At 43.8% G+C, this 14,803-nt stretch overlaps 1 protein-coding gene across 1 annotated transcript; it reads right to left on the reverse strand.

Moving 5' to 3' along the window:
- Window positions 1-10,570: 10,570 nt before the first annotated feature.
- Window positions 10,571-12,448, reverse strand: LOC122733932 (polyadenylate-binding protein 1-like). The gene has a single exon (XM_043974634.1). It carries the CDS (start codon window positions 12,431-12,433, stop codon window positions 10,571-10,573), a length of 1,863 nt encoding a protein of 620 aa, XP_043830569.1. The 5' UTR covers window positions 12,434-12,448.
- Window positions 12,449-14,803: the final 2,355 nt, after the last annotated feature.

Consider the following 14,803-nt stretch of genomic DNA (forward strand, 5'->3'; position numbering starts at 1 on the left):
CCGAGGCAGTGGCTTCTCCCTCACTGGAGGTCTTCAGGGAGAATTTACACGACTACTTCACAGGTATGGATTATTTTCTTCAACTAACAAGCAGTTATTTTCCCTCTTGTTTATCCCCCCTCCCAACCTTAAGAAAACCCTTGCAACAAATACCCATAGTTAAGCAAAACAAATTCCCACATTACCATGTCCAAAAATGTTTGCTTCATTTTATACTCTGAGCCCATCCCCTGTTGGTCAGGGACTGGACAGAATGCTTCATCGTCCATCTGCTGGAATCATGGATGGTCATCAGAATAAACAGGTATGTTCTAATGGAAGTTCTTTTCATGTATGGGCTGGACCAGATAGGTAGCTGCTGGGGGCCCTTCAAGCTAAGAAATGCTGTGGTTAGGTACTTTAAGGTCTATGAAGTACTTTCCTAACAACAACCCTGAGGAAGGAAGGAGTGTGAATACTCTTATCCCCATTTTATAGAGGATCAAACTGATGCACAAGAGGGCTAGTCATTTGCCCAGGATCCTATAGAGAGAGAATATCAGAGCTAAGACACACATTCCAGTCTTCTGACTCGGAGTCCTCTACATTAGATTGTCTCTTCAAAATAGAAACTAGATTATGGAAAGTTTAGAGAAAAGCATGGATGGCAGATCTCTGATGGCTTATCTTAGGGAGATAGGCTGGGCTAGGAGTTCAGAAGGCAGTAATTCAAACACTGAGATTTTGACAAGACACTTACCTCTCAGTGCCCCAGCCAACTCTCAAGATAAGAAATTCCAGGCATGTTGCTTGCATCTGGCTGTGATCTACACCAGTGAAATCTCAGGTCCAGACGAGAGAGAGAGAGAGAGAGAGAGAGAGAGAGAGAGAGAGAGAGAGAGAGACAGACAGACAGACAGACAGACAGACAGACAGACAGACAGACACAAAGACAGACAAACACAAAGACAGAGAGAATGACAGAAAAAGAGGGGGGCAGGAGCGAGAGAAAGACAGAGAGGAGAGAGAAAGAGGGAGATGGAAGGGAGAGAGACAGAGAGAAAGGGAGAGACAGAGACACAGAGACACAGAGAAACAGACAGAGAAAGAGGGGGGCAGGAGAGAGAAATAGATTGAGAAAGAGAAAGGGAGGGAGAAAGAGAGACAGGAGGAGAGGAGGAGATGCAGAGAGAAATAGAGAGGAGAGAGAGATGGAAGGGAGAGAGACATAGAGAAAGAGAAGCAGAAACAGACACAGAGAGACAGAGAAAGCTAGAGAGACAGGGACAGAATGAGACAGACAAAAACAGACAGAATGGGGGCAAGAGAGAGAGAAGGATAGAAATTGACAAAGAAAGATAGAGAGAATGAGATACAGAGGGGTGAGAGACAGAAAGAAATAGAGATAGGGAAATACAGAAAGAGAGGAGCAGGAGAGAGAAGGATAGAGATTGAGAGAGAGGGAGAAAGACACAAAGGGAAAGAGGGAGAGAGTCAGAGAAATACACAGAGACAGAAGGAGAAAGACAGAAATATAGACAGAGAGAAAGACAGAGAGAGAAAGAGGAGAGTGGGAGAGAAAGATAGAGATTGAAAAAGAGGGAGAGAGAGATGGGGAGATGGAAAGAGACAGAGAGAAAGAGAGACAGAGAGATAGAGAAAAGAGAGAAAGGAGAGAGACACATAGAGAGGCAGAGACAAACAGAGGGAGATAGAGAAACAGTGAGAGAGGAGAGAGACAGAGACACAGAGACAGAGAGAGAAGAGAGAGAGAAAGAGGGAGGGAGAGAGACAGAGAGGGAGAAACAGCAAAAGACAGAGAAGCAGTGAATGAGAGAGACATACACACAGAGACAGAGAGAGAGGAGGGAGGAGGGAGGAGAAAGACACACAGAGACAGTAAGAGAGAGGGGGAAGGGGAGAGAAAAAGAAAGAAAATAGAAAATAAATAGAAAAAGATAGAAAAAAAGAAAAAGAAAGGAAGAAGAGAAAGAAATGTTGGCATTTGTTCTGAACCTTTCAGGTTCATGCTAAGGAAAACAATCTTTCTGTCCCACTATTAGGTAGTGGGCAGTCAAGGGTTAAGGGCCAGCCATAGCCTAGCATCCTTAATGTCCTCTCATAGTTTGGCAAGTCTGGGGCATGCTCATACTCCGAGGAAATATAATTGAAAGCGCAGACCATAATGGTAAAAGCAGAAATGGGCATTAGAAGCCCACAATTGCTCTGCTTATATTTTATAGGCTTGATGTTTGCTTACAAAATCGCACTAAAAAGGTAGCTTGTCAAAAATGTAACTGTTAACCACCTTTCTCGCACACCAATAACAGACCAGTGAGAATGAATGTCCTTAATGATGCTTCTCCCCTGAACCCCCCTCCTCCCCCGCCCTGCAGGAGTCTAAAATGCCTTCTAAATTACCCAAGAGAGAGGCGATTATAATGGGGCCGTCTTCGTTTAGCCAGCCCCAAGGAGTGATGGCTGACAGGAGCCAGGAACAAACCCAGGTTAACAGCAGAGAAAGAATTCTATGCTTCTGGGCAGTGTCCTTTGCCAGCAGATGCCAGCCACCTCTCTCCTTAGAGCAGGAGTTCTTAAGCTGGGGTCTCTGAACTTGAGTTTTAAATATCTGGATAACCGGATTTCAATCTAATTGGCTTCCTCTGTAATCCTGGGGATTTTATGCATTTAGAAACATCATTCTGAGAAGGGCTCCATGGGCTTCACCAGACTACCCAAAACACGTTAAGATACGGTTAGAAGGGGGCAGCTAGGTGGCGCAGTGGATAGAGCACTGGCCCTGGAGTCAGGAGGACCTGAGCTTCAAATCCGGCCTCAGACACTTAACACTTACTAGCTGTGTGACCCTAGGCAAGTCACTTAACCCCAAGTGCCTCACCAAAAAAAAAAAAAAAGATATGGCTGGAAGGGTCATCTTATCAAGGCTGAAAAGGGAATACAGACCTGTTCAATCAGAAAACTGGTTGTGCCAGACCCTGGGGGGGACATCTCTTCCATCCATCCTTTGGATAAGTTTGGAAGACTGAAGGAGGAATTAGGGAATTTAATATTCTCTTTTTTTTGGTGAGGCAATTGGGGTTAAGTGACTTGCCTAGGGTAACACAGCTAGTGAGTGTCAAGTGTCTGAGGTCGGATTTGAACTCAGGTCCTCCTGAATCCAGGGCTGGTGCTTTATCCACTGCGCCACCTAGCTGCCCCAATATTCTCTTTTGATTCGGGTGACCTCCACCCCTAAGGGTTAAACAGGATGAAGCATCGCTTTTGTGGTTTGTTTTGTTTCATCATTTTGTTGTTCTCTCAATGAATTAATTTGCCTCTGGAATGGTTAAGGGCTGGAAAGCATGTTCAGCCCATCAGGAGGTGGGGCCAGCCACACACTTACTTCCATAATTGTGGTGGTTTGCTGTCCTGGAGGGGTAGGAAACATCTAGAGCCTGGGAAATATCCCCATCTGCCCTTGCTTTCTCATCTTCACTAGCTCTCTGGAGACTGCTGGGTGGAGTAGTGGGTAGGGGCCCGGATTTGGAGTCAGGAAGCCCTGAGGGCAAGACCTGCTTCAGTCACTGAACATCTTTCAGCCTCAGTTTTCTCATCTGGAAAAGTGGGGATAATAATAGCTCCTTTTTCATAGGTTTGCTAATAGGATCAGAAAAGGCAATGTATGTTAGGGTGTTTTGCAAACCTTAAAGTGCTTTACAAATTCTCCTCCTCCTCCTCCCCGTTCTTCTTCTTCTCCTCCTCCTCCTCCTCCCCTTCTTTTCTTCTCCTCCTCCTCCTCATTATTTCTATTGCTGCTGCTATTATTGTTATTATTTTATTTTTATATGACATGGAGTAAGCAAGGACGGTCCTCTGTCTTAGCTTCAGGTTCTAGCTCTGAGAAATGGCAAGCAGAATCCTTGCCTTGCCTTTTTCACGAGGGAATTAAAGGTCTTCAGTGAGGTAATTAGGTTAAGAAAACATTTTCTAAACTTTGGAAGGGCCATGTAAATGCCAGAGAGTCATTTTCTCACCCTGTGCCTGTGCCTGGGCTTTAGAGGCACGAACAAGGTGTATCATCAGTCAGGGATGGCTTTTTGTTTTGGCTTATTCTTATACTACCCACTCTGTACCTTTATTCCTTTGATTTCTTAAAGCCAGGAATGCTTAATCATTCCCCCTTCTGGCCTATGGAAATCCAGCGCTTGTCAAAGGCTCCCTTCTCTAGGCAACCTTTCCTGTCACTCTTACCCCACTCAGCTGAAAGGGCATCTTCCCTCTCTGTATCTTGGTCTTTCTCTCTCTCTCTCTCTCTCTCTCTCTCTCTCTCTCTCTCTCTCTCTCTCTCTCTCTCTCTCTCTCTCTCTCTCCCTCTCTCCTCCTCTAACCTGTCTCTGTCCCCCCTCTACCCCCTCTCCTCCCTTCTCTCTCTCCTCCACCCTCTCTCCTTTTCTCTTTCTCTCTTTCCCCCTTCCCCTTCCAACCTCCCTCCCTCCCTCTCTCTCCCTCCCTCCCACTCCACTCATTTTCTCTTTCTCTCTCTTTCCCTCTTACACCTCCAACCTCTCTTTCTTACACACACACACACACATACACACACACACACACACACACACACACACACTACTCTGTCTTTTTTTTTTTTTTTTTGCTTAATAGATGCTTAATAAACACTTTTCTCATTTGGAGTTCTTTGTGTCCATGTCTTCCCTCCCCATTAGACTGTCAAACTCTGAGGCAGGGATCAGGATGTATTCATCTTTCTAGACCCCTGTATAGCACTGCTCCTTTTTGCATATTGTGGGAGCTTAATAAACACCTGTCAAATGAATAATAATAACAGCTCCCATTTCTATAGCACTTATAGCTTTACAAACCCCTTCCTTCTAACCCCTGGGAAGTAGAAAGTACAAGAGTTCTCATTCTCATTTTCAGCTGAGGCCCCAAGGCTCAGAAAAGGTTAAGTGACTTGCCAAGGAGCACAGAGCTCATGTGTTTGAACTGGGTTTCCAACCTGGTTTTCTGACTTCACAATCTAGGACAGGGATTCAGATAGGTAGATAGGTAGATAGCTAGATAGATAGCTAGATAGCTAGATAGCTAGATAGCTAGATAGCTAGATAGCTAGATAGCTAGCTAGCTAGCTAGCTAGATAGATAGATAGATAAAAATATATTATATAAAGAATATAGGTATGTATGTACATATGTATGTATATATACACACATTTGCATATATTGCAAATATATATTATATATTATATATATTGCATATAAAACTGTGTTTTGATATTATTGGTTTCTTTGTTGTCCTGTATATTTTATATATTTAAAAACATTATTCAGAGAAGGGATCCAAAAAGAGTCAGGCCATACCAAAAAAAAAAAATCACAAACCCTGGATTCTGGGCTGAAAAGGACTTTAGTCCAACCCCTTGAATGGACAAAGAACAGTGAGGCCCAGAGAGGTTCATGGAGTTGCCCAGGGTCACACAGCCAGTTTATAAACTGTGATAACAATGTCACAGCTTATGGGAGGAAGAGACAGGATTTGATCTCATGCGTTCTAGCTCTTAGCCTAGTTGTACCCTAAAAGCTAAGAGGTACCACGGCCACTCTGCTTATGTTGTTTTGGGTTTCCAGTGGTTTAGAAAACTGTCAAAAGGGATTTCTAATAACCTGCTTTCTCATAACAAGCCAGTGCCTATTAATATCCATAATAATGTCCCTTCCCTTCTCCCTCACATCTCCCTCTCTGCATCACAGGCTCTTTCTACCATAGCTAGGGTAGAATGATCTGGATTCCAATCCTGGCTGTTACTTATTATCTGTGCAAGTCATTTCCCCTTACTGGGCCCCTAGTTTCCTACTTTTTTCAAATGAAGAAAAGGCCCCGGGTCAGTTAAAATGCCTGTAAACTGAGAATTCTGGGAGGAGGATAAAGCTGCTTGCCTACAACTTGCATGATGAATCACAATAACAATAATGGCCAGAATCTGTATAGCACTTTAAGGTTTGTAAAGCATTTGATGCTCACAATGACCATGTGAGGTAGGCGCTATTATTATTACATCCATTTTATAGTTGAAGGAACTGAGGCTTAGAGAGGCCTTGCCTGTCACATGGCTAGTAAATGGTCTGAGGCAGGATCTGAACCTAGGTCATCTGCTTCTCCAGAGTTCATCACTTCCTGCCCTCAACTCTGTCCCTGTGTATCTGTCCCTTACCTTCAGAACTCCAACTGGAGTCTGGCAACAATCCAACTGGCATCTTCCCTATCCTGGACGCAGGACCATGTTCATGCTTATTTCAACCCCTTTATACATGCTTTCTCTACCTCCCCCATCTTATTTTACAGAAGAGGCAGCTGAGGTCCAGAGTTGGGAAGGGACTTACCCAAGGTCACACATTAGGGCTGGAAGAGACCTCAGAAGCTATCTGGTCCAACCCCCTCATTTATAGTTGAAAAAACTGAGGCCAAGAGGGGTTAAGTGACTACCCAGGGTCACATAACTTATAAGTGCACAAGGTAAGATTTAAACCCAGCTCTTCCTGGCTCCAAGGCCTGCACTCCTAGAAAGGGAGAGAGGTGGATATGAGCAGGGAGTTCAACCCCTTTGAGGCCTCTCCTTTTACTCCGGTCAGTAGAGAGCCACGATTTTGGCCAACTCTTGTGAGTTATCCTCTTTGGGGCTGCCACCAGAGGCCAGTCAATTTGACTCCCTGCTCCCCTTCAACATGGGACCAGTGCTGCATGATTGGCAATTGTAAACCATTTGGACTGAGCTCACCAGTTACTAACAAGTTACAAACCGGACCATTTACCTGGGGATGGATAATGGGTTGTTGGCTGCATAGGCATAAATAAATACCTTATGTTATACAATGAAGCACTTTCCTGAAGAAGAACCCTGGCACTGTCAATAACATTGTTGTGCTATTGTCATTTTCTGATTAACTTCCCCAAAGCTCCACAACTGCTTGCCTCAGTGGTGATGGTGGTTTTTCTCCCATTCTCTCACTTTGCCATCACCCATCCAAGCCCTTCCCTGCCTTAGTAGACAGATTTTGTGAGTTGCTGGGAATCAACCTTTTAGTGATGAGTTTCTATGGAACTCACCCAGGCTGGCCAGCCATTAAGGCATGGCCCCCAAAGGCAGAGATTGTATCCTATGCAGACTTAGTGATCTGCATAGAGTGTTTCATGAATGTCTGTTGAATGAATGAAGAATTGAATGAATGGAAATTCATTCTGAATCCATTCTCTCACTGGCTTGAACTTCCAAGCACAAAGCCCAAGAGAGCATCTGGAACTTGCGTTCTACCAGGAAAGCTTTTGAAAGGCTGGTCACCTTTCTACCAGGATGGAGAACATGATTAGGTAAAATCACTGTCTTTCCAACTTCTCCATCAATTTACAAGTAGTTTCTGCCTTAAAAAAAAAATCGAAACCCACAAGACAGATACATGAGAGGGTAATTTTATTCCCATCAAAAATAATTGTTCGTGTTACAAATGGATTGACATTTAGGAGTTATATGAACAGCTCCTTTCCTGCATATTAATAAAATTTAATTCAATAAAGTTTTCAGAAGCACATCTATGGGAGCTAGTGTGGTACAGTGTAAAGGAAGAGCACACTGACCAACTCTACTCAGAGGACCTGAGTTCAAATCCTGATCCTAAAGTTCTCTGGGCCTCAACTCCCTCTTCTGTAAATGGTGGTGTGTTGGCTTAGATGGCCTCTGAGATCCCTTACAGTTATCTATAATGGGACCTTGAGTGAGTCCTACTAAACCTTTCTGGGCCTCAGTTTCCACCTGTATAAAATTAAAGGTTAGCATAGATGGCTCTGGATGTCCTTTCCAGCTCCTAGATCTAGAAGCTTGTTTGTGTGTGTGTGTGTGAGCTTGGGCAAGTAACTTCCTCTCTCTGGGCCTCAGTTTCCTCCCCTGTCAAAGGAGAGGGTTGGACTAAATGGTTTCTGATGGCTCTTCCAGTTCTAAATCTAAGATCCTATATGTCCCTGGGCAAGTCATTAAACCTCTCTGGGTCTCCATTCCACTCTTGTAAAATAAGGGAGTTGGACTTGATCCCCTAGGTGTAAATATGATCTTTTAAATGTGCATGAGAACTAATAACTCTCTTTAAAGAAAGATCCTTTTTATCCTATAGATTTGTAGAAGATTCTATCCCTAATGTCTCATTTGCTAATGTGGGCATAGTTGGTTCAATTTAACAGTAATTAATCAACACATTATTGATTAATGAGCACATGTATGGCACTATGGGAACAATTTCTTTGCCCTCAAGGAACTTAGGATATATATATATAATATATATAATATATATATATATAATATATATTTGAGCACAGGTTATATATATATACTGAGGCTATGTGACCTGTGCTCAAATGTACATTGAAATCAGGAAGTCTGAAGTCATCCCTGGGTAAGCCCCTCAGCTTGTCTGAGTTTGCTTTCCTTTGTAAAATGGAAAACATTTTGTCCTTCACTGAGCTTTGCATCCAGATAATTAACCTCCCAAGGTTGTGAGGACTCAAAGGAGCTAAAGTATTTATAATACTAGAAAACTTTAAAGTACTATGTATTATTATTACCACCACCACCACCATCACCATCATCTAGAGCTCTGGGTTTGGGGAAGGCTTGCTGAGCTCCTGGCTCAGCCATCAAGGAAGAGTTTAAAGATTGTTTATGGGAGGGCAGCTAGGTGTCAAAGTAGATAAAGCACCAGCCCTGAATTCAGGAGGACCTGAGTTAAAATCTGGCCTCAGACACTTGACCCTTACTAGTTGTGTGACCCTGGGCAAGTCACTTAACCCTCATGGCCCCGCCATAAAAAAGAAAGAAAGAAAGATTGTTTATCTTTGAGCACCAAGAGCATCGAGTTCTGGCATGGTTGAGATGACTTCTGCTATTAAGGACGGTATAAGAGGAAGGAATACCCAGGATCAATTATAGTTGAAATGTATACGTCCAGGAAGTGAAGAACTGGGAAATAAGGCCAGAAAATTCAGTTGGAGCCAGATGGTGAATTGTGTCCCAGAGCATCCAATAGACCTAGACCACTTTGACTTCATGAGGATTTTAGAGCAGGGACAGAGACATGGTCAGACCTGGACCTCAAGATTATTTTGGTATCTACATGAAGAATACTGCATAGAGTTGTTAACCAAACCCCATGAGAGCATCACACCTGGATATTCTACTGGGTTTCCTCAAAGGGGTGTCTTTGTTGATACTGGCACTGGCATAATAAAGGGGCAGTCTCTGCTAAGCTCTCAGACAAGGCTAGCATCTGTATGCTCCCTTTTCCTTTTTCCTTTCTCTACTCTAAATGTAGACAGTTTGTTTTTCACCAGGGAAGTGAAGATGAACACAGAGGGGGCAGATTTTAAAAGTTCCATGAAAAAAAAAACAACTTCCCAGGTGAGAACTGTCCCCAAATGAGAACTGAATGTCCTCACATGGAGACTAGGATGACAAGGTGCCTAATTACTGGAGGGGAACAGATCTCTTCCATTCTTCTGGAGTGGATAACTCGCACTTTTTAAAAAGAATTTTTGACTCTAATTCTTATTTAGAAATAACTTAATTTATTATTATAATTCAGATTTATTTTAATCCCTTTGCTCAGATGTCAAGCTCATCTAAGAATTATGATGGTTTTGCACAGCAAAGAACCTTAAAATCTGTTTAGATTTTCAGACTGTTGCAAATTCTTATTTTTTTAATTTAAATTTTAAAAAATTTAAATTAAATTAAAAAAATTATTGACTATCACCCTTTTATTATTTTTTCATTTGTAAACTGTTCTGTTCATACTTTTTTTTACTATATTTCACTCTTTCTTTTGTTTTGAAACCTTTTTTATTAAGTAAACTGGGAAGCAGCTATGGGGGTGGTTAATTGGCTTCAGAGACAGGGAAACCTCTGGGTTCAAAGTCCTGCCTCTGAGGTTGTGGCAGTGTGACCCTGGGCAACTCACTTAACTGTTTGCACTCTGGCAATCTCTAAGTCTTAAGAGGGAGTTCCCTCATCTAGGGGATAACCTATGAAACAACCACAGAGCCCAGTCATGGTCCTATCTACTTTGATCAGAGTAATCTTAGATACTAACCCTAAAATCAATCTTTTACACTAATAAAAGTAACCCTTTACCTCTTCTTGACTAGGATAAAAGTAATCTAGAGACAAGAGCTTAAACATAACTGGCTCTGGCTTGGGTAGTCCATTAAAAAAGTTCCAGGGGAAGCTAGATGGTGCAGTGGATGGAGCACCAGCCCTGGAGTCAGGAGGACCTGAGTTCAAATCCTGCCTCAGACACTTGACACTTACTAGCTGTGTGACCCTGGGCAAGTCACTTAACCCCAATTGCCTCACCAAAAAAAAAGTTTTAACACACCAATGTTTCATTTTTTTTAATTTTATATTTGCAATTTGGGGGGGGTAACACTGAAGTTGTTTGATGCCTGGCTACTTTTCTTCGGTGAAGCTGCTCCCATTTTGTGACCCCCTTGTGATGTTATCTGGTCTTGTAAAATTGGTGTTCTGTCGGAGGCACTGTTAATCTTCTTTCTGAGTACCTTCTTTAGCCTGGTGGGCCTCCAAGACCGCCACAGCTTCATTGACCTTGGAACGGAGAGACTCAGGAGACTCAAGTATATGAAGAAGCTCCGAGTTGTCAATCTCTAATAGCATACCCGTAATTTTGCCAGTGAGAGAAGGATGCATGTCTTGAATGAGTGGGAATAGCTGTTCCCCCAATATCTGCTTTTGCTCTTGAGGAAGGGCAGACGCTAGCAGAGAACTCTTTAAAGCTTCTTGCCTTTGTATAGGTGCAACTGGCTGATGGGTCATGGTGGGAATAATTGGTGGTATACTAAGAGATCTCTGATGACGACTTCGGACAGCAGCATCTTTATACTGCTGAACTGCATGGGCAGTTGGAACAAATGTAGGTCTTATGGGTCTCAGAGGACCCAACAGCTGTGCTGGGGAGTTCACAACCCTCCGTGATGTCACCATTCTTGGAATCTGTGGGGTTGACCATAGAGGACTATAGGATGGTCTGGGTCTAGGAACTGTTGGGCCGATAACCCTGGTCATGGTCTGGAAGCAGTGAGGCCTAAGACTCTGAGCAGTCCATTGAGGGCTTGATCTGAGCTGAGCAAGTTGGCAGGCAGAATAGTATGCTGCCTGGCTCTGGCTTTGGGGAAAAGGTGTCAAGTAATAGCGGGAAGGAGATGCTGGATGGTATGGACTGAGCACCGGGCTGGGCATGGATCTTATCTGAGCTATTCTCTGCATGTATTGGTTTGTAAGGTGAACCCTTCGCTCCTCTTTCCGTTGGGCTAAAGCTACATACAATGGCTTATTTGCCACAAGTCTCCCATTCATTTCCAGGACTGCTCTGGTAGCTTCCTTTTGTGAGGAGAAACAGACAAAGCCAAATCCTTTGCTGCGGCCATTTTCCATCATAACTTTAGCACTAGTGATTATTCCAAAAAACGAAAATTCTTTTTTCAGACGTTCGTCATCAATGTCATCGGCAAGGTTTTTTACATAAAGGTTAACCCCTTGATATTTGATGAACCTATCTTGTTTCATTTGTTCAAAACGACGCTTGAGTTCTGTCTGCCTTTCTCTTTTTTTCTGGGCTCTGCCAACGTAAATTTTCTTTCCATTGAGTTCTTTGCCATTCATGCCCTCTACCGCTTGCTGGGCATCTTCATGTCTCTGGAAACTGACGAATCCAAAGCCCTTAGATCTTCCACAATCATCAGTCATCACTTTTACGCTCAAGGCAGGTCCAAATTTTCCAAATATCTCGGTAAGTCTGTTATCGTCCATGTCTTCTCCAAAATTCTTGATGTAAACATTGGTAAAGTTTCTGGCTTTAGCTCCCAGTTCCGATTCTCGTTCTTTGCGGGATTTGAAACGTCCCACAAACACTCTGAGATCTTTCAGAAGCATCCCATTCATTTTCTCAATGGCGCTTTCTGCAGACTCTTGATTTTCAAAGTGAACAAAGCCATAGCCCTTGGAACCATTCTCATCACTTATCACTTTGCAGGACAGGATGTTCCCGAAGATGGAGAAGGCTTCATAGAGCGCCTTGTTGTCTATGGACTTCTCCAAGTTTTTGATGAAAATGTTACCCACGCCACTTTTCCGCAGGGAAGGGTCGCGCTGGGACCACATGATGCGGACAGGCTTACCTTTGATCACGTCCAAATTCATAGTGTCCAACGCCCGTTCTGCATCGGCCGGCTGCTGGAAGTTCACGTAGGCGTAGCCGAGGGAGCGGCGGGTGATGACATCCCGGCACACGCGGATAGACAGGATGGGCCCAGCTGGACTGAATTTCTCGTACAGCATGGCCTCTGTCACATCGTGGTGAAGATCACCCACGTAGAGTGATGCCATCGGGTAGCTGGGACCGTTTGGGACGCTGGGCACCGGTGGGATCCCAGGAGGGCCGGCGGTGGCGCAGAGGGTCTGGTCGATCCCGAACACCCCACTGCTATCTGTGCTGGTGCCCTCCTCCGGGGGAATATAGGTTGCCATGTGGCCACTAGGGAAGGCCAAGGAAGGGATGGATACTACCTGGAAGCCTTCACAGGAACGTCCGGCATCGGCGATGACGACGTCGGCGGCGGCGGCGTCGGTGGCTGGCTTGGCCTTCGGGCCCCCCTTCCGCGGAGGCTGGCACTCGAGAGCTAGGCCTGGCTGGCGAGGGCAGGGCGATAATGGGCTGCGCCGAAGGGCAAACGTCCGGAACGGTGGAAGACCGAGCTCGCTCGCTGCGTGGCTGCACTGGCCTTGGCCGTGAGCTGCTGGGCCCGAGAACGTGGTGAGGATGGGGCGGGGACAGGGGCGAGGGTGGGAACGAGGGCGGGAGGCGAGGGCGGGAGCAGGGAAGGGGCTGTTGTTGTGGGCAGGCTCGGGACGGGAATGACTCCGGTTGCCCCGGGAGCCCCTTAATAAAGGGGCCAGTGGGGAGGTGTCATAAAGAGGGGAGGGGGCCCACGTCACAAAGGCCTGATGCCAAGATTACGTCGTCGTGGCAACGACCGTCAACAGACCGGTCTGCCCTCCTGTGGACTGCCCAAAGGTTGAATTAGAGTGTTTGCACCTTCTCTCTGGTTGGGTTATGTTCTCTGTGTTATTGTATAGAGACCCTAGGACCCTAGAGCTAGAGAGGGAGGAGCTAGAAAGGCCATCTAGGACGATTTCTCATTTTATAGATGAGGACTCTGAGGGGGGGAAGTAATGGCTTGATCAACATTGCCAAAGGACTCCAAGTCTAATGCTGGAAGGGTACTTTATAGTTCGACACCTCCGCCCCCTCTCATTTTACAGAGGAGGAAACAGACCCAGGGAGGTGAAGGGACTTGTCCATAGTTATATAGGCTCTTTTGGTTGTCTTCGTATTTCTCAGACTTGTCTTTACACTCAAGTACCACAATTTGTTTAACTGTTCCTCTTTTGTTGGACATTGACGTTACCCTTAGTATTTTTGCAACCGAATAATGACACTATAAAGATCTTTAAACAAATTGCTCTTAGGAGAAAAAAATAAAAACACTTTCTGGGTAGATTTCCAATAATAGAATTATGGAGTCAGAGCCCTTTTCTGAATGTATTGTGTTCTGCCAGATTGTTACCCCCTGAAAGATTTTTAAAGTTTGAAGTTTCACCCACAGTGAATGATTGTGTACCCCTTTCTCCACAGCTCTGCCCACACTGAGTTTCACTGCTTTCAATGTTTGGGCCAGTTTGGGGTGTGTGTGTGTGTGTGTGTGTGTGTGTGTGTGTGTGTGTGTGTGTGTGTGTGTGTGTGTTGCTCAGTGGTTTTAATATTAATTTATTTAATTATTAGTGAGGTTGGGCATTTTCTCCAAGTTAACAGTTTTGTTAATTTTTTATCTTTTAAAAAAAATGTCTTTTTGTGCCCTTTGATCATTTATCTATTGTGTACTGAGTTATCGTGACTTTTTAGCAGTTCTTTTAGATTTCAAGTTTTTATCTGTCACATTTGCCATCTATTTTCCTCAATTCATCTTTCTTTTAATTATCTTGTTTGTTTTACTGACATTTCTTCTTTGAGATAGTCAAATACAGCTTATCTTATCCCTTATAATTCATGCTATTTGTTGAATAGGAAAAAAAGCTTCTCTTCATAATTGAGATAGATATATGATTCCATTTTCTTCTGTCTTTTTAATGGTTTTGTTTTATGTTTAGGTTTGTCATCCAAATGGAATTCACTGAAGTATATGTTGTGAGATGTGGGTCTAAATCCATTTCCTGCCAAAATGCCAGCCAATTTTCCCAAGTGTGTCTGTTGAAAAATGAATTCTTTGCCTGGTAACCCTAATCTTTTGTATACATAGAAGGAGTTGATTTATCTCTTCCCTCAATGGATTTCTTCCTTTGCCTAGTACCAGATAGTTTTGATGATAAGTGATTTAAAACTGTGTTTTGAAGTCTATGAATGTAAGATCATATTCATTAGAAAATATATATATATGTATGTATATCACACACTCACTCACACACACACACACACACACACACACACACACGTGCGCTCGCATGGTTTAAGTTTCTCCTTCTGCAAACCAAGATAAGTCCCCACACTTTTCACTAGACAAAATACAGAGCCATTTATTTTGTCCAATAAGATAAAGTTTCTTTCTACCTTTCCCCCCCTCAGTGTGCCCTGCTTAATATTTTTGCCTGTTTGTTTTTCAGAATAACCAGAATCTAAAACTACTTGACAAGCATGGAAAG

Source organism: Dromiciops gliroides, chromosome X, assembly GCF_019393635.1.
Source record: "Dromiciops gliroides isolate mDroGli1 chromosome X, mDroGli1.pri, whole genome shotgun sequence".
Classification (NCBI taxonomy): Eukaryota; Metazoa; Chordata; class Mammalia; order Microbiotheria; family Microbiotheriidae; genus Dromiciops; species Dromiciops gliroides.